At 51.8% G+C, this 18,630-nt stretch overlaps 1 protein-coding gene across 1 annotated transcript in view; it reads right to left on the bottom strand.

Annotated features, from left to right (window-relative positions):
* LOC105238023 (contactin-associated protein-like 4) overlaps positions 1-18,630 on the bottom strand; it is a 97,713-nt gene that overhangs the window by 48,876 nt on the left and 30,207 nt on the right. The window contains 1 exon segment of the mRNA XM_034667672.1: positions 3,226-3,419. Coding sequence (XP_034523563.1) covers positions 3,226-3,419 — 194 coding nt within the window.

Below are 18,630 nucleotides of genomic sequence, written 5' to 3'. Positions count from 1 at the left end.
AGCTCTCAGAGGGTTCATGAAACAACACAGGTGGCATCTTGTGTGTAGACACTGAAGTCCGTTGGCCAATGGGAGCCGTGTTCTGTGGGGGCCGCGGGGCAGGGACACCTGGGCAGGGGCGGGCTGAGGGGTGGGCTGGGGGCCGGCCGCCATGGGGGTCGCTGAGCTCATGGGTCCCCCGTGGACAAAGCAGAGCTGTCACCACTGGACCTGCCCGAGGGATGGCTGGACCGGGGCTCACGGCCTGAGGGTAGCACCAGCAGCAGACACGCTTGGGTGAACCCGGCCCACTGGACCCACACGAGCCCTGGGACTGAATGAGGAACTGTCGCCAGGACAGCAGGGACACTGGCACAAAACAGTTTAAGAAGTCAGAGATCTACAAACATGACAATGGAGGTCATCGCACGCCCAGAGTTTTCATCGACAAGAGCGTTAACATGTTAGGTAAAGAAGTAAACACGTTAATTAGTGCTAACCTCACAGCTCCTACCTAAAGCAAGTGCTTATGGGAAGGGCAGTCGGCTTATTGCAAAGGCAGCTAATTGGGAGTGCCAGTGTTGGAAACACAGTGTTCACTGCTCTATTTTAAGTGAGTGTAACAGTAATTATCGACTCGTGAGAGTCACTTCCGTGGAAGTCAACAGTGCTCAGGTTAAAAGAAAGCTAAACAGGAAACACGCCCAGATTAGAATATAAAATAGTAATTATACCTTTATTGACATTTTTAAGGATAGATTACTTTGGCATAACCTTGTTATGTCCTGATTAAATATGAATTAAGGCAATACAAATAGCAAATAAAACCATGTCATAATTAAAAGCTTCTGTTCATCAAAGGACATGATCCACAGAGTGAAAAGACGACCTGTGGAATGAGGGAGATGTTTGCAAATCACGTATCTGACGAGGGCCTGATATCAGAATGCATAACGAGCTGCCACGCCTCAGCGACACCAAAACAACCTGATTAACAACCGACAAGAGCTCTGAGCAGACATTTCTCTAAACATGCGCCAACAAGCACAGAGAAGATGTTCACCATCAGAGATGTACATCAGAGCCCCCGAGACGCCACCTCACAGCCAGCAGGACGGCTGCTTCCCAAACCAAACCAACCCAGAGAGCAAGTGCACGAGGGCTGGAGAAACTGGAACCCTTGTGCACTGCTGGCAGGAATGCAACATAGCACACCCACTGTGGAAAACAGTCTGGGGAGTCCCCAAAACTTAAACACGGAACTGCCACATGGTCCAGCAAGCCCACTTCTGGGTACTTCCAAAGGAAGTGGAAGCAGGGTCTTCATGAGATAGTCGCACCCCCATGTTCAGAGCACCGTTATCCCCAAGAGCGCAAGTGTTCACTGACGGGTGAATGGATGAGCGGGATGTGGCCGACGCACACAACGGAACAGACTCCGCCTTAAAAAGGAAGTGAATTCTGACACCTGCTTCAGCATGGCTGACCCCTGAAGACATCACGCTCCATGACTAAGCCAGTCACCAGAAGACAAATAGCACTTACACAGGATTCCGCTTACACAGGACACGTAGACTGTCAGGTTCACAGGGACAGAAAGCAGAATGGTGGGCGCCAGGCGCTGGGGGGTCCATGTTTCAGGGGGACAGTTTTGGTTTGGGAGGATGAGAAACTCCTGGAGAAGACGGTGGGGAAGGTGCTTAGTGCGAGCATGTTCAGTGCTGCTGAGCGGTGCACTTAGAAACTGTAAGATGGTAAACTTCAGGTGAAGTGTAAAAAATAAATAAGGCAATGACTAAAAGGCACCTTTCATAACGAGGGGCCCACACAGTGATGGCTGGGAAAAGGTAAATGGTACTGGTAAATCGTGTCCTCCCAGAATTTACATTCTGAGGCCCTAACCCCCCGCCCGACTCATCAGGACCTGGGATGGTTAGGAGTTAACTGAGATCGATCGATCAAGGTCACAGGGTGCAGCCCTGACCCAGCAGAGCCCCTGTGAGAGGAGGGAGAGGTCTCACTCCCACCTTCAAAGAACAGTGAGAAGCGCGTCTGCAGGCTGGGGAGGGCTCCCGCCTCCACAGACAGACTGGTGTCTGTGCTATTCCCACCCCCCAGCCTCACCCCCTCTGCCGATCTCAGTGTCACCGTGAGGGGTCAGTCAGGCCCCCCGATCCCTGAGACAAGCAGTATGGGGATGCTGCCCAGTCACCTGGCCTCGGCCTGGGACACAGGACCTCACAGTGTCTCCCTCGTCTTCTTCTGACTGGTGTTGACCACGTGAAGCCTGGTCTATGGGGTTGGGCTGACCTGCATTATGCTAACAGAACCAGGTGCTGTGGCCCCAAGCTCCCAGTGGACACCATGTCTCCTGGCTCACGGCTGCAGCTCTGGTGGTGTGCCCAGAACCGGCTTATCTCAGGCAGGCTGAGTAGACATGGCCGAGCCCTGGGTGCAGAAGCAGGTGCAGACTGGGGTAGAGAAAGAGGGTGTGGACGTCACAGGTGGGGCCAGGGGCACCTGGGCCTGCGTGAGTCCAAGCCAACCTTTTCTGCTGTTGACATGAGGAAGAACGGCGTCTCCCCACCTGACGTGTTCCTGAGCTAACCCTTCAACACCTCGTTTCAGTCGCCTGCAGCTTCCCTGTCGCTGCTGATTTTGCATGAACTGGGTCCTGGACCGTCTCTACTGGCCCACACTCCCGCCACTTCACAGCCGGGTCAGAACTCACGCAGTCACACAAACTCTGCCTCGATAATTACACAATAAAAGGGACACGGTCTGCAGTACACGTTCCAAAAGTCACAAAAGTTGCACAGACAAAAACAATTTGCCACTGACCGTGGCTGTGGGATCCAGGGCAGGCCCTCCAGACCTCGTGTGGCAGTTTCTGCAAATGCCGCCTGAAGGTCACTCGGCTCGTGTCCTCAGGAGCCCCGGGGCCGGGAGGAGGGACAAGAGCCACTTCCTGTGCTCGTGAGGAACGCACGGTCACCTCACCACTTCCATGAGGTCATGCAGGGCATGGGAGGGGTTATCAGTGATGTTACCCACTCGTAACCAGAACAGAAGGATTTTGCTCAGTTGTTGCCATGCTAGAGAACCACTTCGCTGCTCGACGCTCACAGATGTTCTTGTGTCATGCATCTGGAAATGGTTTGCTTCCCTGGTGGATCTGAGACCCTGGCCCGGGAGGAGGGAAGGTGCTCTGGGGGTCTGGAGGTCGCGTCGCGTGATAGGACCTACCGCGATGCTCTCCTCGTGCCGGTACAGCTTCCAGTTCCTGCCGCTGTCGCTGAACATCAGGACATAGCTGGTGACCCAGTCGGAGCTCCTGTACCCGCTCTGCGTGGCCACGGCGGTGATTGCCACCCTGTCCCCAAGGTCGATCTGCAGCCACTGGTCCCTGTTTGACACGCGTGGTGTCCAGCCCCTGGCTCCTTGGGGAGGAAAAGGAGACAGGAGGAACATAGTGAGAGCAGGAAACATTAAAATGCATCTTCGAGGGGCAAAAATGGCACAGGGCGTAAGCCTCTGCAGCTTCGGGAAGGCTGTGTCTCCGAAGCCCAGAAGCCGGGACCTCCCGACCGTGAGCACAGTTACACACAGTGAGCACTGCAGTCGGTGCCCTCCCGCTCCTGGGGCATGTGGCTGCCTCACAGGGGCGCCAGGTGCTCGGCGCTGGGGGGACACCCCATGGAGCCCGTTGGCCTCTGAACCAGTGTCCTCCGGGCCCCGTGTTGGGGTGCACAGGGAGCATCTAGCTCATGGCAGAGCTGGACGTCTGTCCGGATGTCCCACCTCTGGGGTCCAGTGTCCCACTCTGGTGATGCAGGGCCCTCGGGACGTGGCCTGCCATGGGGAGCCCCAGACTCAGTGACATGGGCATCCAAAGCAGAGATAGGAGCTCAGAGGTAGGAGAAGGTGCCAGTGGATGGCGAGGCCATCTGGGGTGGGATGACAACAGCAAACCCCACCCCCAAGGTGAAGAAGGGTTCATGCGGCAACAAAGTGCACCCCCACTGCTGGGAGACGAGGACAAATGAGGACCAGAGGAGAAAGGGCAGCCACCTGGCATGGGACCAATGCCCCCTGTGACCCTAGCCTTGAACAGAGAACCAGGGGGACGGAGCAGGGAACTCCTAGGGGTGCTGCAGAGTCCAGGAGAGGGGACAGGAGTGTGACTGGAAGGGGGAGTCCACCTCAAGCTCCCACCATGAAGGGACAGACCCAGGCTTGGAGAGAGTGCAGTCCCAGAGGACCCCCAGCCCTCCTCCCACGTGCACAGCAGACACCAACAGTGGGCAGCAAGTGCTGGTCAGCTGGGATTACAGAGGTGGGGACTGGACGCCCATAAGCTGGAAGAATCTGGTATCACCAAACCAGTGAGAGGAGAGTAAAACACAGGCAGAGTCACTGAGAAAATCAGGAAACAAATATTCACAAAAAGTAACTGAAGAACATCCCTACATCCTAAAAACAGCTATGAAGCAAAAGGGAACCACAGAAAATAAGGCCCCAAAACAAACCTCTGAGAGTCTGAAATACCACCTGGAATCACAAGCTTGGAGTTACGAACAGCAATGGGCCAAACACAGAGTTATGAGAAAAAACAGGACGCAAATGGAAGAAAAAGACAAAGTTATCTTTAAAATAGAGAATAAATACCGTGGCTATTAGGAAGGCCCCAATCCAGAGCCCTGACAGCGCCAAGTGCTGGCGAGGACTAACTGCTGGGGGACGCAGGAGGGAAGACTGCCTGGCGGGTTCTCACAGAACAAACACACTTTCACCACGGGATCCAGGAGTTCCGATCCCTGGCATTTAACCAAGTACTGCAGACAAATATTTAGAGCACCGTCGTTTCCAATTGACAAACACTGGAAGCAAACAAGGTACCCTTCAGCATCAAGGGTTAATAAACTGTGGTCCATCCAGGCAGTGGAATGTTATTCTGCGATAAAAAGAAATGAGCCACCAAGTCACAAAAAGACATGGAGGAACCTTAAATGCATTTCACTAAGTGACAGAAGCCCACCTGAAAAGTCTGCACACTGTGTGACCCCAAGTCTACAACATCTGGAAAAGGCAGAACCAGGGAGGCATTAGAAGATCAGTGGTTGCCAGGGGCTGGGGGTCTGGGGAGGGTGAGCCGGGGCTGGGGGTCTGGGGAAAGGTGGGGAGGAGCTGGGGACTGGGGGGCCAGGGAAGATGAGCACAAAGGATCTTTAGGTCAGTGAAACCATGTGTATGGTGTGTTAAGGTGGATACAAATGTATTTGGTAAAACCCAAGATGCACAACACCAAGGGTGAGCCCGACGTGGACTCTGAGCTCTAAGTAACCAGCACATCAGTATTGGCTCATTGATTGCAGTGCACGAGCCGTACCACTGTGCTACCGGGAGGTTTTCACAGCCGTGGGGACTCCGTGTGTGGGAGTAGGAGGGTGTGGTGCGTGGGGACTCCCAGTTCCCACTCTGTGTTACTGCAAACCCAAAACTGTTCCAAAATCAGTCTGTTAAAGAAAGAATAAACTACACAATGTCCAGGGGAGAACAGACTGAGGTGGAAATGTAGTAAAGGCTGTCTCAGAAGGCGCGAACACCCCAGAGCACGAGAACAATCGAATGAATAAAGGATCTGAGAAGTGGCGGTGGTTAGGGGAAGCAGGCAAAGGACCGCGAGGGCAATGACAACAGCGTGGATTGTGGGAAAAATCCAGAAATAGACCCGAGGACATGTGCAAATTCAGTGTGACAGAGGCGGGGTCTCCAAGCCCTGAGGTGAGGACGGACACCTTGCTAAGCCGCCCTGAGACAACTGGGCAGCCAGTGGGAAGGCGCTGAGGTTAAATCCGCGTTTTACACGTTCACAGCGCGACCTCCCGGTGGGTCAGGGATTCTGGTGAATGTGCAGCTGCAGAGACGCCAGAGGAAGGGCACAGTCCTCTCTGCCACGGTGCAGACAGCGCTCTTCTCACCGTGACACAAAATCCGGAGGCCAGACGGGGGAGAAGGATACACCTGACCGCTAGTCTTTTAAAGGCACGACAAAAACAGAAACCAACCCCAGAACAAGTCAAAACAGTGATGCACAGACAGAATCCCAACTGACGAACCAGCCGCCGCGGGCGCACAGGAGAGCGGGTGCATGAAGCACGGCGCGTCGCAGGGCAGGCCCGTGCTCGGATGTGGACGGATCTCCAGGACCCACGGTCACCTGGATGCGTGAAGCCCAGTCGCATCTACTCCGCGGGGAAGGACGGGGGGTTGCCATCTGTCCTTCCTGAAGATTAACGGGGAGGGTGCGCCAGCAGCTGTAGAGACCGGCCGAGGGCGGGGAGCACAGGGCAGGGGGCTGGGCAGGTGCAGAGGGGGTGGCACGCTGCTTTTTATGGCCCTGACTGTAGCAACCGAGGGGACGGCCCACATCCCTCCAGCTACCCCGGAAATAAGCAACGGAAACCAGCCTGAGCGTAATTCAAGGCCAATGCGAGCCTGGCCACTTCCCAGACGGGCAGCACCCCCTGGCGGTCGGGGGAGCATCGTGCATCCAGGGTCCAGGGCCAGTGAGAACCTAGACCCGCCTAAGCGGGGCAGTCTCCTGAGGCCTGCGGGTTTGCAACCCTAGAGCTACCCTGCATGTGAACTAGACCTGAGCCAATTAGTCAAGATATTACAGAGCACGGGTAAACACTGGGGGTTTAATGTGGGTGTAAAGGGATACAGACCTGCAGATACGTGTGCCCACACGGCTTAGCATCTCAAGGCATAGGGTGCAGGTCTGACGGCTGGGAGGGCTGCTGGCGATGGCACCGGTAGCCACAACCCACACCGGCCCTTAGCTTCTGCACCGTGTTCTCCTGCACAGTGATCTGGGGTCCTTGAGAAGTGGTTGATCCCGTAAAGAACACAAGATGAACTTTCAGCATCTTGTGCACCGAAATGTAGGAAGTGCTCGGAGAAGGGAGCCTTGTTGAAAGAACGGAAGATCCGACCTGAGGTTGGCCAACTCTAGGACAACTGAGCAGTGAAATAAAAAACAAATGCGTTTTACGCCTTAGAGTGTGAACATCTGCGAGTTTATACTGGTGAAAAGGAATGAGCGGGGCGCCTGGGCGGCTCAGTCGGTGAAGCGTTTGCATTCAGCTCAGGTCATGATCTCGAGGTCTTGGGATCAAGTCCTGCATCAAGCTCTCTGTTCAGCGGGGAGCCTGCTTCTCCTTCTGCCCCTCACCCCACTTGTACTCTCTCTCTTTCACTCTCAAAGGAATAAATAAAATCCTAAAAAAAAAAAAAAAGAAATGAGCAATCAAGCAAACAGAGGCTCAGGAGAAAGGAGCAGCTCTTCCTCAGGGGACAATTCCCAGGGGCAACTCCCCAAGGAGAGAATCCCGTTGGGCACACACCACAGGGGAGGCAGCTGGGCAGCTCTGTGGCTGGATGCTGATGCTGGTGGGGGGACGTTTGGGGAGAAACCACGTTGATGGCTCTCAAGGTGTCCCTCAAGTCAGTCCTCACCATTGAGGGGTCCAGGCCCACATCACCATCATCAGAGAGTAGAAAACTGTCCCTTCATCTCAGATCCCCTCCCCTTTCTCCTGGTAACTGGAAGGGGACACACACCACGTCCCTGCCACCCACCCAGACCAGCGGCAGGAGGACCCATCCCAAGACTCAGGATGTGGCCAACACTTCCAAGAAGAACGTGGCCAGGCGCTCAGGAGACCGACATTCTAACGAGAGCGGCTCTCTACACATTGGACAAACAAGTTCCTTGCAAGACACACACACTGTGAGTAATTCTCCACGCCCTCGGCTTGGCTTTCCTCCTTGTGAGTGGCGACCATCAAAGAGAAAAGTTTTAATTCTGATGAAGTCCAAGTCGTGATTGCTCCTTCCTGTCCTATTTTAGGAATCTCCGTCTACCCCAAGTGCATAGGGTGCTCTAATGTTTCCTCCTTGAAGTTAAGCGTCTTTAGTCTGTTTTGTTTAGAATTTTATCCAGAAGATACAGAGAACTCCTACAACTGAAAAATAACAAAGACAAACTTAACACATTAGGTCCTCTCCCAGGCACAGAAGCTTCTGAACAGGCATCCGGGTCAGCTTTATTTCTGGTGTCAACCACTTGAGGTAATCCCACGGTCCATCCACGGCCGAACGGACCAACAGTCTGTGGCTGATCTACTCAAAGTGATAAGACACCACAGCAGAAACACCCGAGTTCTCGGTCTCCAGGACGACGCACTGCTGGCGGGGGGCTCGGGCGCCCACCGGAGGACAGGGTGGGATTCCATGTGAGGCTGGCCGCGTGCTCGCTGAACCCACTGAAAAGTGCACGTGAGCATGTGCGTGGCGAGGAGGGCATAGCGGCTTTCTCATCTGAAACTGCTCTTTCCACTGTGCGGAGCTGTGGTGGGGGTGATGCTGTCAGGGGGGCCCAACGGGATGAGCAGTCAGGAAACTCCACCATCGTCCCCACACGCAGACACAAACCAGTGCCTGCCCGGGAACTGCGGGTTGGCCGTGGACACACCAAGGTCCGTACAACGCCTCTGGGGAGGGGGGCTCAGGAGCAGGACACTCACTGGTTTAATAAAACATCAGCCGGTTTTTAGCAAAAAATCCAAAATGTTTGATTTGGGCAACTAGGCTTGGCTGTAAAATGGAACTTGTCTGCAGATGATTCCAGAGGGAAAGTGGACCCAGTTCCTGGGATCAAGGAGTCTGGGGACCACGAGCAGCACAAAAGCAAGCCACGGACCCATGCCAGGCCCCTTCCCGACTCCTGGGTGGCCCCCACGAGGGCTGGCAACCCCCCCAAAGAGTGTGGCCCCGGCCTCGGGGGACGCTGACTCCTGCACCAAGTAAGCTCCATTAGAGACACGCAGATGTGGAAGCCATCCCCAGAGAATCACGGGCTTGTCCTGTTCATGTGATTAATCCAGGCACCCCTGTGGACCTTTGCTGGAGAGCCTGCCCTTCCAAGGAGCGTTCCTTCATTTTTTAGGTGAATTATTTGTACGAAGTGCTGTGAGCCAGCCCAAGGAAAGCCTGCCTGCTGGATGGAGAGAGAGCTGGCTGGAGTCTCCAGAACCGCTGTTTCTGCTTAAGGCCTTTGGTCCCCGATGCTCGCGGCCAAGCCAGCAGACCTTCAGCGGGAGGCACCCAGGGCCAGGTGTCAATGCCCCGGGGCCACGGCCAGGGAGGGGGGCCACGGCCCAGCATCCTCACCTGGCTGGCCCTGAGGACGCTCTGTGCACGAGGCTGCTGCAACGTGCAGCTGGAGGAGGACACATTCTCACGGGACCCGCTGCATCCTGGACCTGCCCCCAGGTCAGCTACTGCCCCTGCAGGGACCTCGGCTCTGCTTCTGGGGAACCGTGATGTGTCTTCGTGCTGTCCTTACACCTGCAAAGCCGCTGGTGAAGCTCAGTGCGCAGAGGACCCTCTGGGTCTCCGTGGCTGCCGTCCCCATCGTGGGAGTGATGGCCAGGGCAGGACTCAGCCGGCCACCAGGAACCTGAGAACCGTCCAGGCCTGTTGTCACGGCATGGGAAGACACGGGGTGTGACTCATGGAAGAAAGGAGGAACGTTCCCTCAGTGATGGGTGGCCACTCGGCAGTCGGGTTTGGGCTGCTTCACTCTGGGGCTGCTGTGAACGTTACATATCTAAACATCCGTAAGGCTGGAGACTGTCCTGAAACAACGGTTTACGCCACTGACAGAGGAAACACGGGGAATAGAAAAGACTGGGCCATGGAACAGGCAAGACACTTAGGAGGAGGCCTGGCGGGTGAGGGGAACTTGCCCGCCCCCAGGGCGCTCCCAGTCCAGTTTCCACTCTGCCCGCATGTTTTCTGAAGTTGGAATGAGTCAAACTGCCCTTCCCAAAACACAGGGTGGTTTGGGCGCCCTCGGGGCTCACGGCCCTGGTCCTGGTCCCCCTTCTCACTGCGTCCGGGATGGCGCCCCTGAGTGGTCACCACATATCCCCACCATCTCTACTGGCATTTGTCTGATCCATTTGCTTTATAAATAATTGCCTATTTGTCTTGGAGGGAAGTGCAAATTAAATGTAAATGAGAAAGACTGCAGGAAGGAGGGAACCAGCTGCAGAGCGCGGGGGGGGGGGGGGGGGAAAANAGCAAACAAATGTGCAGAGAAGGCTGAATGACAGACACCTACATGGGATTTTAGGCACTTGGGGCACAGTCCCTCCAGGTGGGTACTTTTGCTCCCATTTTGAATCTGTATACAGTTTATTACTTAATTTCCACATGGTTTTTGGAGACAACAACCCAGGCAGTTGGCCTGATGCCAGGACCCCAGCCCTGTACATGGCCCGGGGAGACCCACCAGTGGTCAGATGCCCCCTGCGGCCGATGGGGAAGGACCCCGGTGGGTGGGGACGCAACACAGTGACCTTGGGAAACATTCCCTTCTGGTGGCTTCCTTCTGCCTTCTCTCAGGAGATGAGGCTGGTCACCCCAGAGCCTCTCTGTGTGTGGGGTCATCCGGAGCTCGGCCCCTTCATCCTCCTTCCCTGAGAAAACCAGGTGGGTCTGAGCCCCAGGACCCCCTGGGAGCCTCCCTGCTCTACCCTGCCCTGCAATGCTGCAGTCAGATTTGGGCTCTTGGTCCAGAAACTGCCCACTGAGCGGGCTTGAGGGGGACTGGCAGAAACGCCCGTACCTCTGGAGGTTTGAATGTGCAGATGGTGTGGGTGGCACGTGGGAAGCGTCCCTGGCAGGTGAGGTGGACCAGGCATGGGCTCCGAGGCCGTTTGCCTCGCAGGCCACTCACCCCCTCTGGGCACGTCAACGAGAGGGGGCTCCTATGATCTGAATCACATGCGTGAAACCGGATTGTTAAGGCACTCAAGACAGCAGGGCGGTCTCCTCCGGTGAAGGGGTGGTGTCGGCGAAGGGGCGCACATCCACCTGTGAGGACTTCAGTGGGGCCCGGGGCTGGAGGCGTGATTACCCCAGACGCCCGCCCGCCACGGGGGTCGCCGACAGCTGCAGGATGTCTGTGCCCAGTGAGACGCATGACGTCTCAGGACACAAGCTCTGCCCACAGCAGTCAGACACTGACCACAGGACCAGAGCTTCTGTTCCTGCCTTTCCCACAACTCAATAAGCAGACGGAACACTTGCGACTCGGGAAGCCGGAGGCCCACAGACTTCTGCGTGCAGGGTGTGTGTGGACTGACCCCGGAAGCCTCGTGTTGGGGGAGCAGGGTTTGGAGGCGAGAGATAGATGTGATGCCTTCTCTGCTCAGCGCATGGGAGGGCTGGAGCCAGCTCCGCACACCTGCGATCAGCACCTGCTCACATTGCAGTGCAGACAGGTGCGTCTCTCCTTTACTCCCCTCGATGACCACACCACGACTGGCTGTGCCCTTCAGGAGTGCTTTTCCCAGTCACTCGTCCTCTGCTGTGCACGGAGAGCAGACTCGAGTGCCAGCCTCGAATGACGCCTTCAAAGTTCTAATTTCTTCTTCACCAAGTTCATGCTGCAAAACGTTGTATTTTGTTTCTTCCGGGAAAAGCTGAAGTGAAAAATTCTGCTCGCCAGTGTCAGGCAGCCTGGCCACAGCATGTGGTCTGCGGCAGAGACAGAAGTCTGGCCGGGGCCGGGGCCGGGGCCGGGGCACAGAACCCTGCGGTTTCCAGCTTGAGAGGCTCCTCCTGCCTGTGCCGCAGATCCATGAAACGTGTGAACCACTGCCTCATTCTCACAATCCGGGGGTTTGGTGGGAGGCAGTACAACAGCAGACACACCCCCACCAGGAACCCCAAGCGGCTTTCCCCCGGACGGTCTGCGGTTAGCCAGACCCCGACCGAGCTGAGGGTTTACTCCCTGCTGTCCTGTTGAGCCCTGCGCCATGGCCCGCGGAGCAGCCCTGGAGAACCAGGGTCCCAAAGAGCAGAGGTCTGTCCGGGCCTTCTCCTCCCTGTCGTTTGAGCGAGGAGAGCAGCTGAAGAGAGAGATGCGTCATCAGCCTGTAAGAAATCCAGGTAAGAGAGAACTAGGCATGAAAATGAAAACAGTGCCCATGGAGGAGGGAGGCTGGGACCGAGGAGGGGTCCCCAGGGCAGGCAGAGTCCCTCACTTGCAGACTTGCTGGCCTTTCCTCGTGGGCACTCGGCCAGCTGCACCTCCAGTGGCAGTGGGAACTCGGGAAGGCGCCTGCCAGTGTTCACTGAGTTCTCCTGACCCCTGAGAGACCTGGATGGCGGGTCCAGGGGCTGTCGAGCAGGACTGCCAGATTCCTGATTTCCGAGGGACTGGAAGTCGATGCTGGTCAGTTAGAAGATGGTGAGTCTGGCCTTGCACACAAATTATAATGCACCCGACAGCCCGGGAAGGGTCAGGAAGCAGCTCCCCCCCCAGGTGTCACGTGACTCTCCTGTGCCTCAGTTTCCCCTGCGACTTTACGCCTGGCCGAGGTTTACTTAGAGGACTGGAACATTTCCTGCGCTCTACAACTCGTGAGATGAAGGCTGGGTGTTAGTGCCGACGCGGCGGGGTCTTCGTCCAGGCCCCCACCACGGTGGGGTGGGCGCTTGTGTGGTGTGTGCGGCCCTCGCACTGGCTGTGTCTCATCCTGGACCCAGCTCTCCTGCTGCCACGCCCCTCACACAGGAGGGGCTGAGCTCTGCCTGCTCCTTTCCCTCTGCGGTGAGCCCCGGCCCCTCCTGGGGCAAAGACCCCCCCCCCGGAAGGACGCAGTAGGACAGTAGGGTTTACAAGCCTCTCTTCCTCTCTCCCAGAGACCTTGCTGCACGTTCAGAAACGCCCCCCCTGCTGTCTCCAGGGCATGAGGTCTCCACCCCTCCGAACGCTGGGGCACTGTCAGTTTCCATGCCCCCAGGGGCAAGCTGGACAAGCTGGACACCAGCCGAGATGGGAAGTGGATGGAGGTCAGTGTTCCAGACACGCGTTCCAAACAAGGCAGGGTGCGGGCAGCTGCGGCATCCGGTGGGACCCCACCCGCTAGGCCCTGTAGCTGCAAGCACCTTTGTCAAAGGACAACGGACAGAGGCACCAATGCCCGGCCTGTAAAGGCACGTCGAACCCGTCATGCCCACCGTCCTTCTGATCTCCGATGGCCCTGGGAAGGCTTCCTGCCCAAGTCAGCCTCAGCTTCACGTGAACACACACCTGTAGCTTCAGACGGCCCGGCAAGCTGGAGGGCACCCGGGAGAAGAGTGTCTCGCACGTGTGTGTCCCTGCACGCGGGCTTCCACAGCTCTGAGATGGCAAAGCCCGTGTGGAAATGAAGGCAGTGGGTACAGACGGGAAGGTGGCAGGCGCCCTGGAGCAGGGGCGTGCAAGGCTCAGAAGGAGAGAGCCATCAGAGAAGCCGCAGTAAGAGGGGCACAGATGGGGGCCTCCGGATCCGCACCAGCCTGGAGGAGCGCTGGCGCCCATGGCGTTTTCTTCATAAGTGAGTCGTGAGCAGGAATCTGTCTCCAGCAGAGGCTGGACCCAGCTGCACACACAGCAGAATGGCTGGGTTATTGCCCACTTTCCGTCGGTCAGGCACCCAGCAGGGATGGAACGGAACAAGCAGACGAAGAGATCAGGGAGTTCGTGGGGGAGTGAACGATGCTGTCAGGTAACTGACCTAATTTTCATTCTAGAACATCCCACCCAGCAAAGCAGAACATGGTTCCTCCCAACTGCACGCAGAACATTTACAAGGTAGACTACGCCATGTCCATAAAACACATCTCAATGATCGTAGAAGAGGTCGCATCATACAGAGTATGCTCTTATCCAAAATGAAGTTAGGACCCTGGGTGGCTCCAACCTTCAAGTGTCTGACGCTTGATTTCAGCTCAGGTCGTGATCTCAGGGTCGTGAGATCGAGCCCTGTGCTGAGTGTGGAACCTGTTTAAGATTCTCTCTCTCCCTCTCCTTCTGCCCCCCCTTAAAAAATAATTGAAACAAACAAATAACAGGATGAAGTTATAAATCCGTAACAGAAGGATATCCGTAAAATACCAAAATATTTGAAAACGCAGTAACATTCTTCTAAATAACCCGAGTCAAAAGGGAGATCAAATGGAAAATTACAAAGCTTTTTAACTGAACAAAAGTGAAAGCACAACTTACCAAGACTAGTGGATGTCACTGATAAAAGGGAGATCAAATGGAAAATTACAAAGCTTTTTAACTGAACAAAAGTGAAAGCACAACTTACCAAGACTAGTGGATGTCACTGATAAAAGGGAGATCAAATGGAAAATTACAAAGCTTTTTAACTGAACAAAAGTGAAAGCACAACTTACCAAGACTAGTGGATGTCACTGATAAAAGGGAGATCAAATGGAAAATTACAAAGCTTTTTAACTGAACAAAAGTGAAAGCACAACTTACCAAGACTAGTGGATGTCACTGATAAAAGGGAGATCAAATGGAAAATTACAAAGCTTTTTAACTGAACAAAAGTGAAAGCACAACTTACCAAGACTAGTGGATGTCACTGATAAAAGGGAGATCAAATGGAAAATTACAAAGCTTTTTAACTGAACAAAAGTGAAAGCACAACTTACCAAGACTAGTGGATGTCACTGATAAAAGGGAGATCAAATGGAAAATTACAAAGCTTTTTAACTGAACAAAAGTGAAAGCACAACTTACCAAGACTAGTGGATGTCACTGATAAAAGGGAGATCAAATGGAAAATTACAAAGCTTTTTAACTGAACAAAAGTGAAAGCACAACTTACCAAGACTAGTGGATGTCACTGATAAAAGGGAGATCAAATGGAAAATTACAAAGCTTTTTAACTGAACAAAAGTGAAAGCACAACTTACCAAGACTAGTGGATGTCACTGATAAAAGGGAGATCAAATGGAAAATTACAAAGCTTTTTAACTGAACAAAAGTGAAAGCACAACTTACCAAGACTAGTGGATGTCACTGATAAAATTGGGAGGGGGGATTGGGAACATGTAGTAATGTCAGAGGAGAGAGTTCTCAAATCAGTGAGCTTAGCTTCTGACCTAAGGAAGCTAGAAAAAGAAGTAAATATAAACCCCCCACTTAGACAGAAGTAAGGAAATAATAGAGATCAAATGGAAGTAATGAAAGAGAAAACAGAAAATCAATGGAGAAAAAGAAATAAAACCAAGAGTTATTCCTGAGATCTATAAAACTGATAAGCTTCTATTTGGAGTAATCAGGAACAAAGAGAGAATTACTAATTTTTTAAATTACTAATTAATTAATCAGTTTAATTACTAATTAATTACTAATATCAGGAATAAGAGGGGACATTGCTACTGGGACCAAAGGGTAATAAAGAAACATTATGAAAAACTTTATTCCAGTCAGTTTTAGATTTATTTAGATGACACGGACATCTGAAAGAAACTAATAAATTTCATTTAAGAAGAAACAGGTAACTCAAACCACCCTAATATCTGTTAAAGAAACTGAATTTGTATTTTAAAATTTCTCACAAAGAAAATTACAGGTTCAAGGATTTTACAAATAAAATATATCAAAAATTTGTGCAAGAACTAACATCAGTTCCACACAAACTCTCTAGGAAGTGGAGGAAATAATTCCCAACAAACTCCATGAGGCTAGCTACATCCTGATAACAAAACAATGCAAACAGTTTAACAGAAAAAAGATACAGACCTATCTATCTTAGGAATGTAGATGAAACAAAATGTAAGCATATAAAATACAGCAATCTATGAAATGGTTAGTACACCAGAACCAGGTGGGACTCATCCCATGAATGCCGTGTTGGTTTAACGTCAGAAATTCAACTTTTGTGTTTCACATATGAACATACTAAGAATGTTCAAATGCTAAACTACACAATCACCAAAATAAATGCAAAGAAGTTTTGGACAATAACCAACATTCATTCCTGATTAAACCAAAAAAAAAAAAAAGTCTCAACAACCAAAGAACAGGACATTTATTTAAAAAACCCTGCAAGTACCATCATATGTAAAGGTGAAAGACGGAATGATTTCCCTCTGAGATGGGGAAACAAGGCAAGGCTGCCTGTTCTCACTGCATCCACTCAACATCACGGACGGCATCTGGCCAAGGCGATACAGCAAGAAGATGAAATAAAAGGAACTGGATCAGGAAGGAAGAAGCGATGGTTTTAGCCACAAATCACACGGTCATCCACGTAGACGACCATTGGAATCTAAAATGTGGTGCAGAACCAGTATGTGGTTTTAGCAAGTTTTCAGAATATACAATCCAGTCAATATACAAAATCCATTGTATTTCTTTTGCATGACTTGTTTTACCCAACCTGATTGTTTATTACAAAATTAAAGTTCTTAAAACAGCACTGAGTAAAGAAAATTAAATAGACAAGTGGAGCAGAAAAAGTCCAGAAGTTGACTCAGTCATATGTGGTCAACTGCTTTTTTATAAAGGTGCAGAAAGTTGAGTGGGAAAGGACTGTCTTTTCCAAAAACTGTGCTGGAACGATTGGATTTTTTTTTTTTTAAGGTGAGGGATCTTTGTTCCATAGCACAGTTTCTTTTAAAAAATGATAAATTGGTTTTCCTTAAGATAAAAACTTTCACTCTGCAAAAGACACTATTTAAAGAACAGAAAGACGACAAACACACTGCGAAAAACTATTTGCTACTCCAACCCACATACCTAAGTGTAGACAGAACGCTCAGCACTCAGCAACTACAAACTGAATGCGGCAGTGCAGTCCTGAAAAAACAGGCAAACGTTCTGAACTTTTCCCAAGAAGATAATCACAATAAGCTATGAGAAAATGTCCGATGTCATTATTCTCTGGGGTCATAAAATTAGAAACCCTCACATCTGTCGGAACGTCTACCACTCAGCTACCCATCCTGGGAGCCGGGAGGGTGTGGAGTGCGTAGAACTCCCCAGCACGGCTGCTGGAGACGCGAAAGGGCAAAACCACAGTGGAGGACTCTCTGTCAGTGTCTAAAATACTGACTATACCCCCAGGCTTAGCCAGCTACAAATACGACTCCTGGGTCTCTGCGCAAGAGAACCAGAAACAGGTCCACACAAGACTGTCCAATACCACTCAGACAGCTTTACTCTGGGTCCCCAAACCAGAACCACCCAAGTGTCCTTCAACTGGAGAGAGGACACATGATTCCTGTTGTGTCCATACATAGAGGAGTGCTCAGAAATTAAAAGGGGAAAGTAACCGAAACACCCCAAAACGTGGATTAGTCTCACATTGGGCAGAAGGACCCAGAATTATTTGCGTTCTACAACACGACAAAGTACCTCAAGGTTACAAAAATTGGGGGGCTGGCTGCCTTGGGGGTGGGGTATGGGGACAAGAGGTATGGAGGACACTTTTTAGGGTGAGGGTATATTTAATCGCTTTGTTGATGAGGCAATTATAAGGGTACATCCATTTATCAAATTAAAGATATTAGTTAAAACAATAATATTGGGGGAAAATAAGTGAAAATCTCAATCTTGGAAACATTGCAATTTGCACCTGCAGAGTTCTGCATTCTCTTTCTTTAAAGAAAAGAGTCTTCTAAAGTCATTCATAATCTGTAGTCTGTAGGAGCTAAAAAAAAAAAAAAAAAAAANAAAAAAAAAAAAGGTAAGAAAAAGGAAAACGGAGTGAAGTGCATTCCCTTCGCAGCCGTAAGCAGGTAGGAAGGTAGGAATTCAGAATGACTAGACAAAGCTGCAGGGACAGAGCAGGACAACACAAACGTGTGAAGCACGTTCATGCTGGATGTGGAATCTTGGATACCTCAGCAATGTGGTTATTTCTTCCATATTAAATGCATCTCAGAATTACAGGAAGAACACTTTTAGTTAGAAATGAGATGTTAAATATCGGGCAGTGGTCATCTCTGCTACTAGTGTGATGTCTCTTTTTACTTCGAGGATATGTGCAGGGATCTCAGCTTTCGGGATCACAATGGTTCTCCACGGCTGGAGGAAAAGAGAAATCTCTAGGAAACATGCATTTTTGGTCCTGGTGTTCAAAATTCTGTCATATTTTCAATAGTCTGGTGTTTCTCTTGAAATAAAGTCAACATGGGACTCAAAGAAATAAAAATCACCGCAGAAACTGCTTTTTTCTAACGTTACAAAAGAACAGAAGAATGAAATAAGAACTGAGAGGAACCTGCCAGTAACTGAGGTCCAAGGGGCGAACGGGGCTCGTGCACAAGTGCCCTGTGTCTCTGGGTAGAGCAGGACAGCCCAGGAGGCACGGATCTTCTTTCTCACCTCCCTCAACAACTACACGTTCAAATGACATGAGGCGGGGGGGATACACTGTCATTCACTCATCAGCTGAAGCCACGGCACAGAAAAAATATGCCTAACGCACACTCTGTACTTCACTCAGCGATGATCGTGTTTACTAAATAAAATTCCACCCGTGTGTTTCAACCATTCCAAAATCAATGGTATTATGTCAAGTGAAATAACTAAGAGAAAGACAAATGGCGTGGGATTCCACTCAGATGTGGAATCTAAAAAACGAAACGAACAAACAGAACAGAAACAGAAACAGACTTTCAAATACAGAGAAGAATCTGGAGGTTGCCAGAGGGGAGGGATGAGGGGTGTGCAAATAGGGGAAGCGAGTGGGGGGTGTAAACTTCCAGGTAGAAAATAAG

The sequence above is a fragment of the Ailuropoda melanoleuca genome, chromosome 8 (genome assembly GCF_002007445.2).
Source record: "Ailuropoda melanoleuca isolate Jingjing chromosome 8, ASM200744v2, whole genome shotgun sequence".
NCBI lineage: Eukaryota > Metazoa > Chordata > Mammalia > Carnivora > Ursidae > Ailuropoda > Ailuropoda melanoleuca.
Note: the sequence above shows the minus strand (reverse complement) of the source record. Positions and strands in the feature narration are given on the sequence as shown.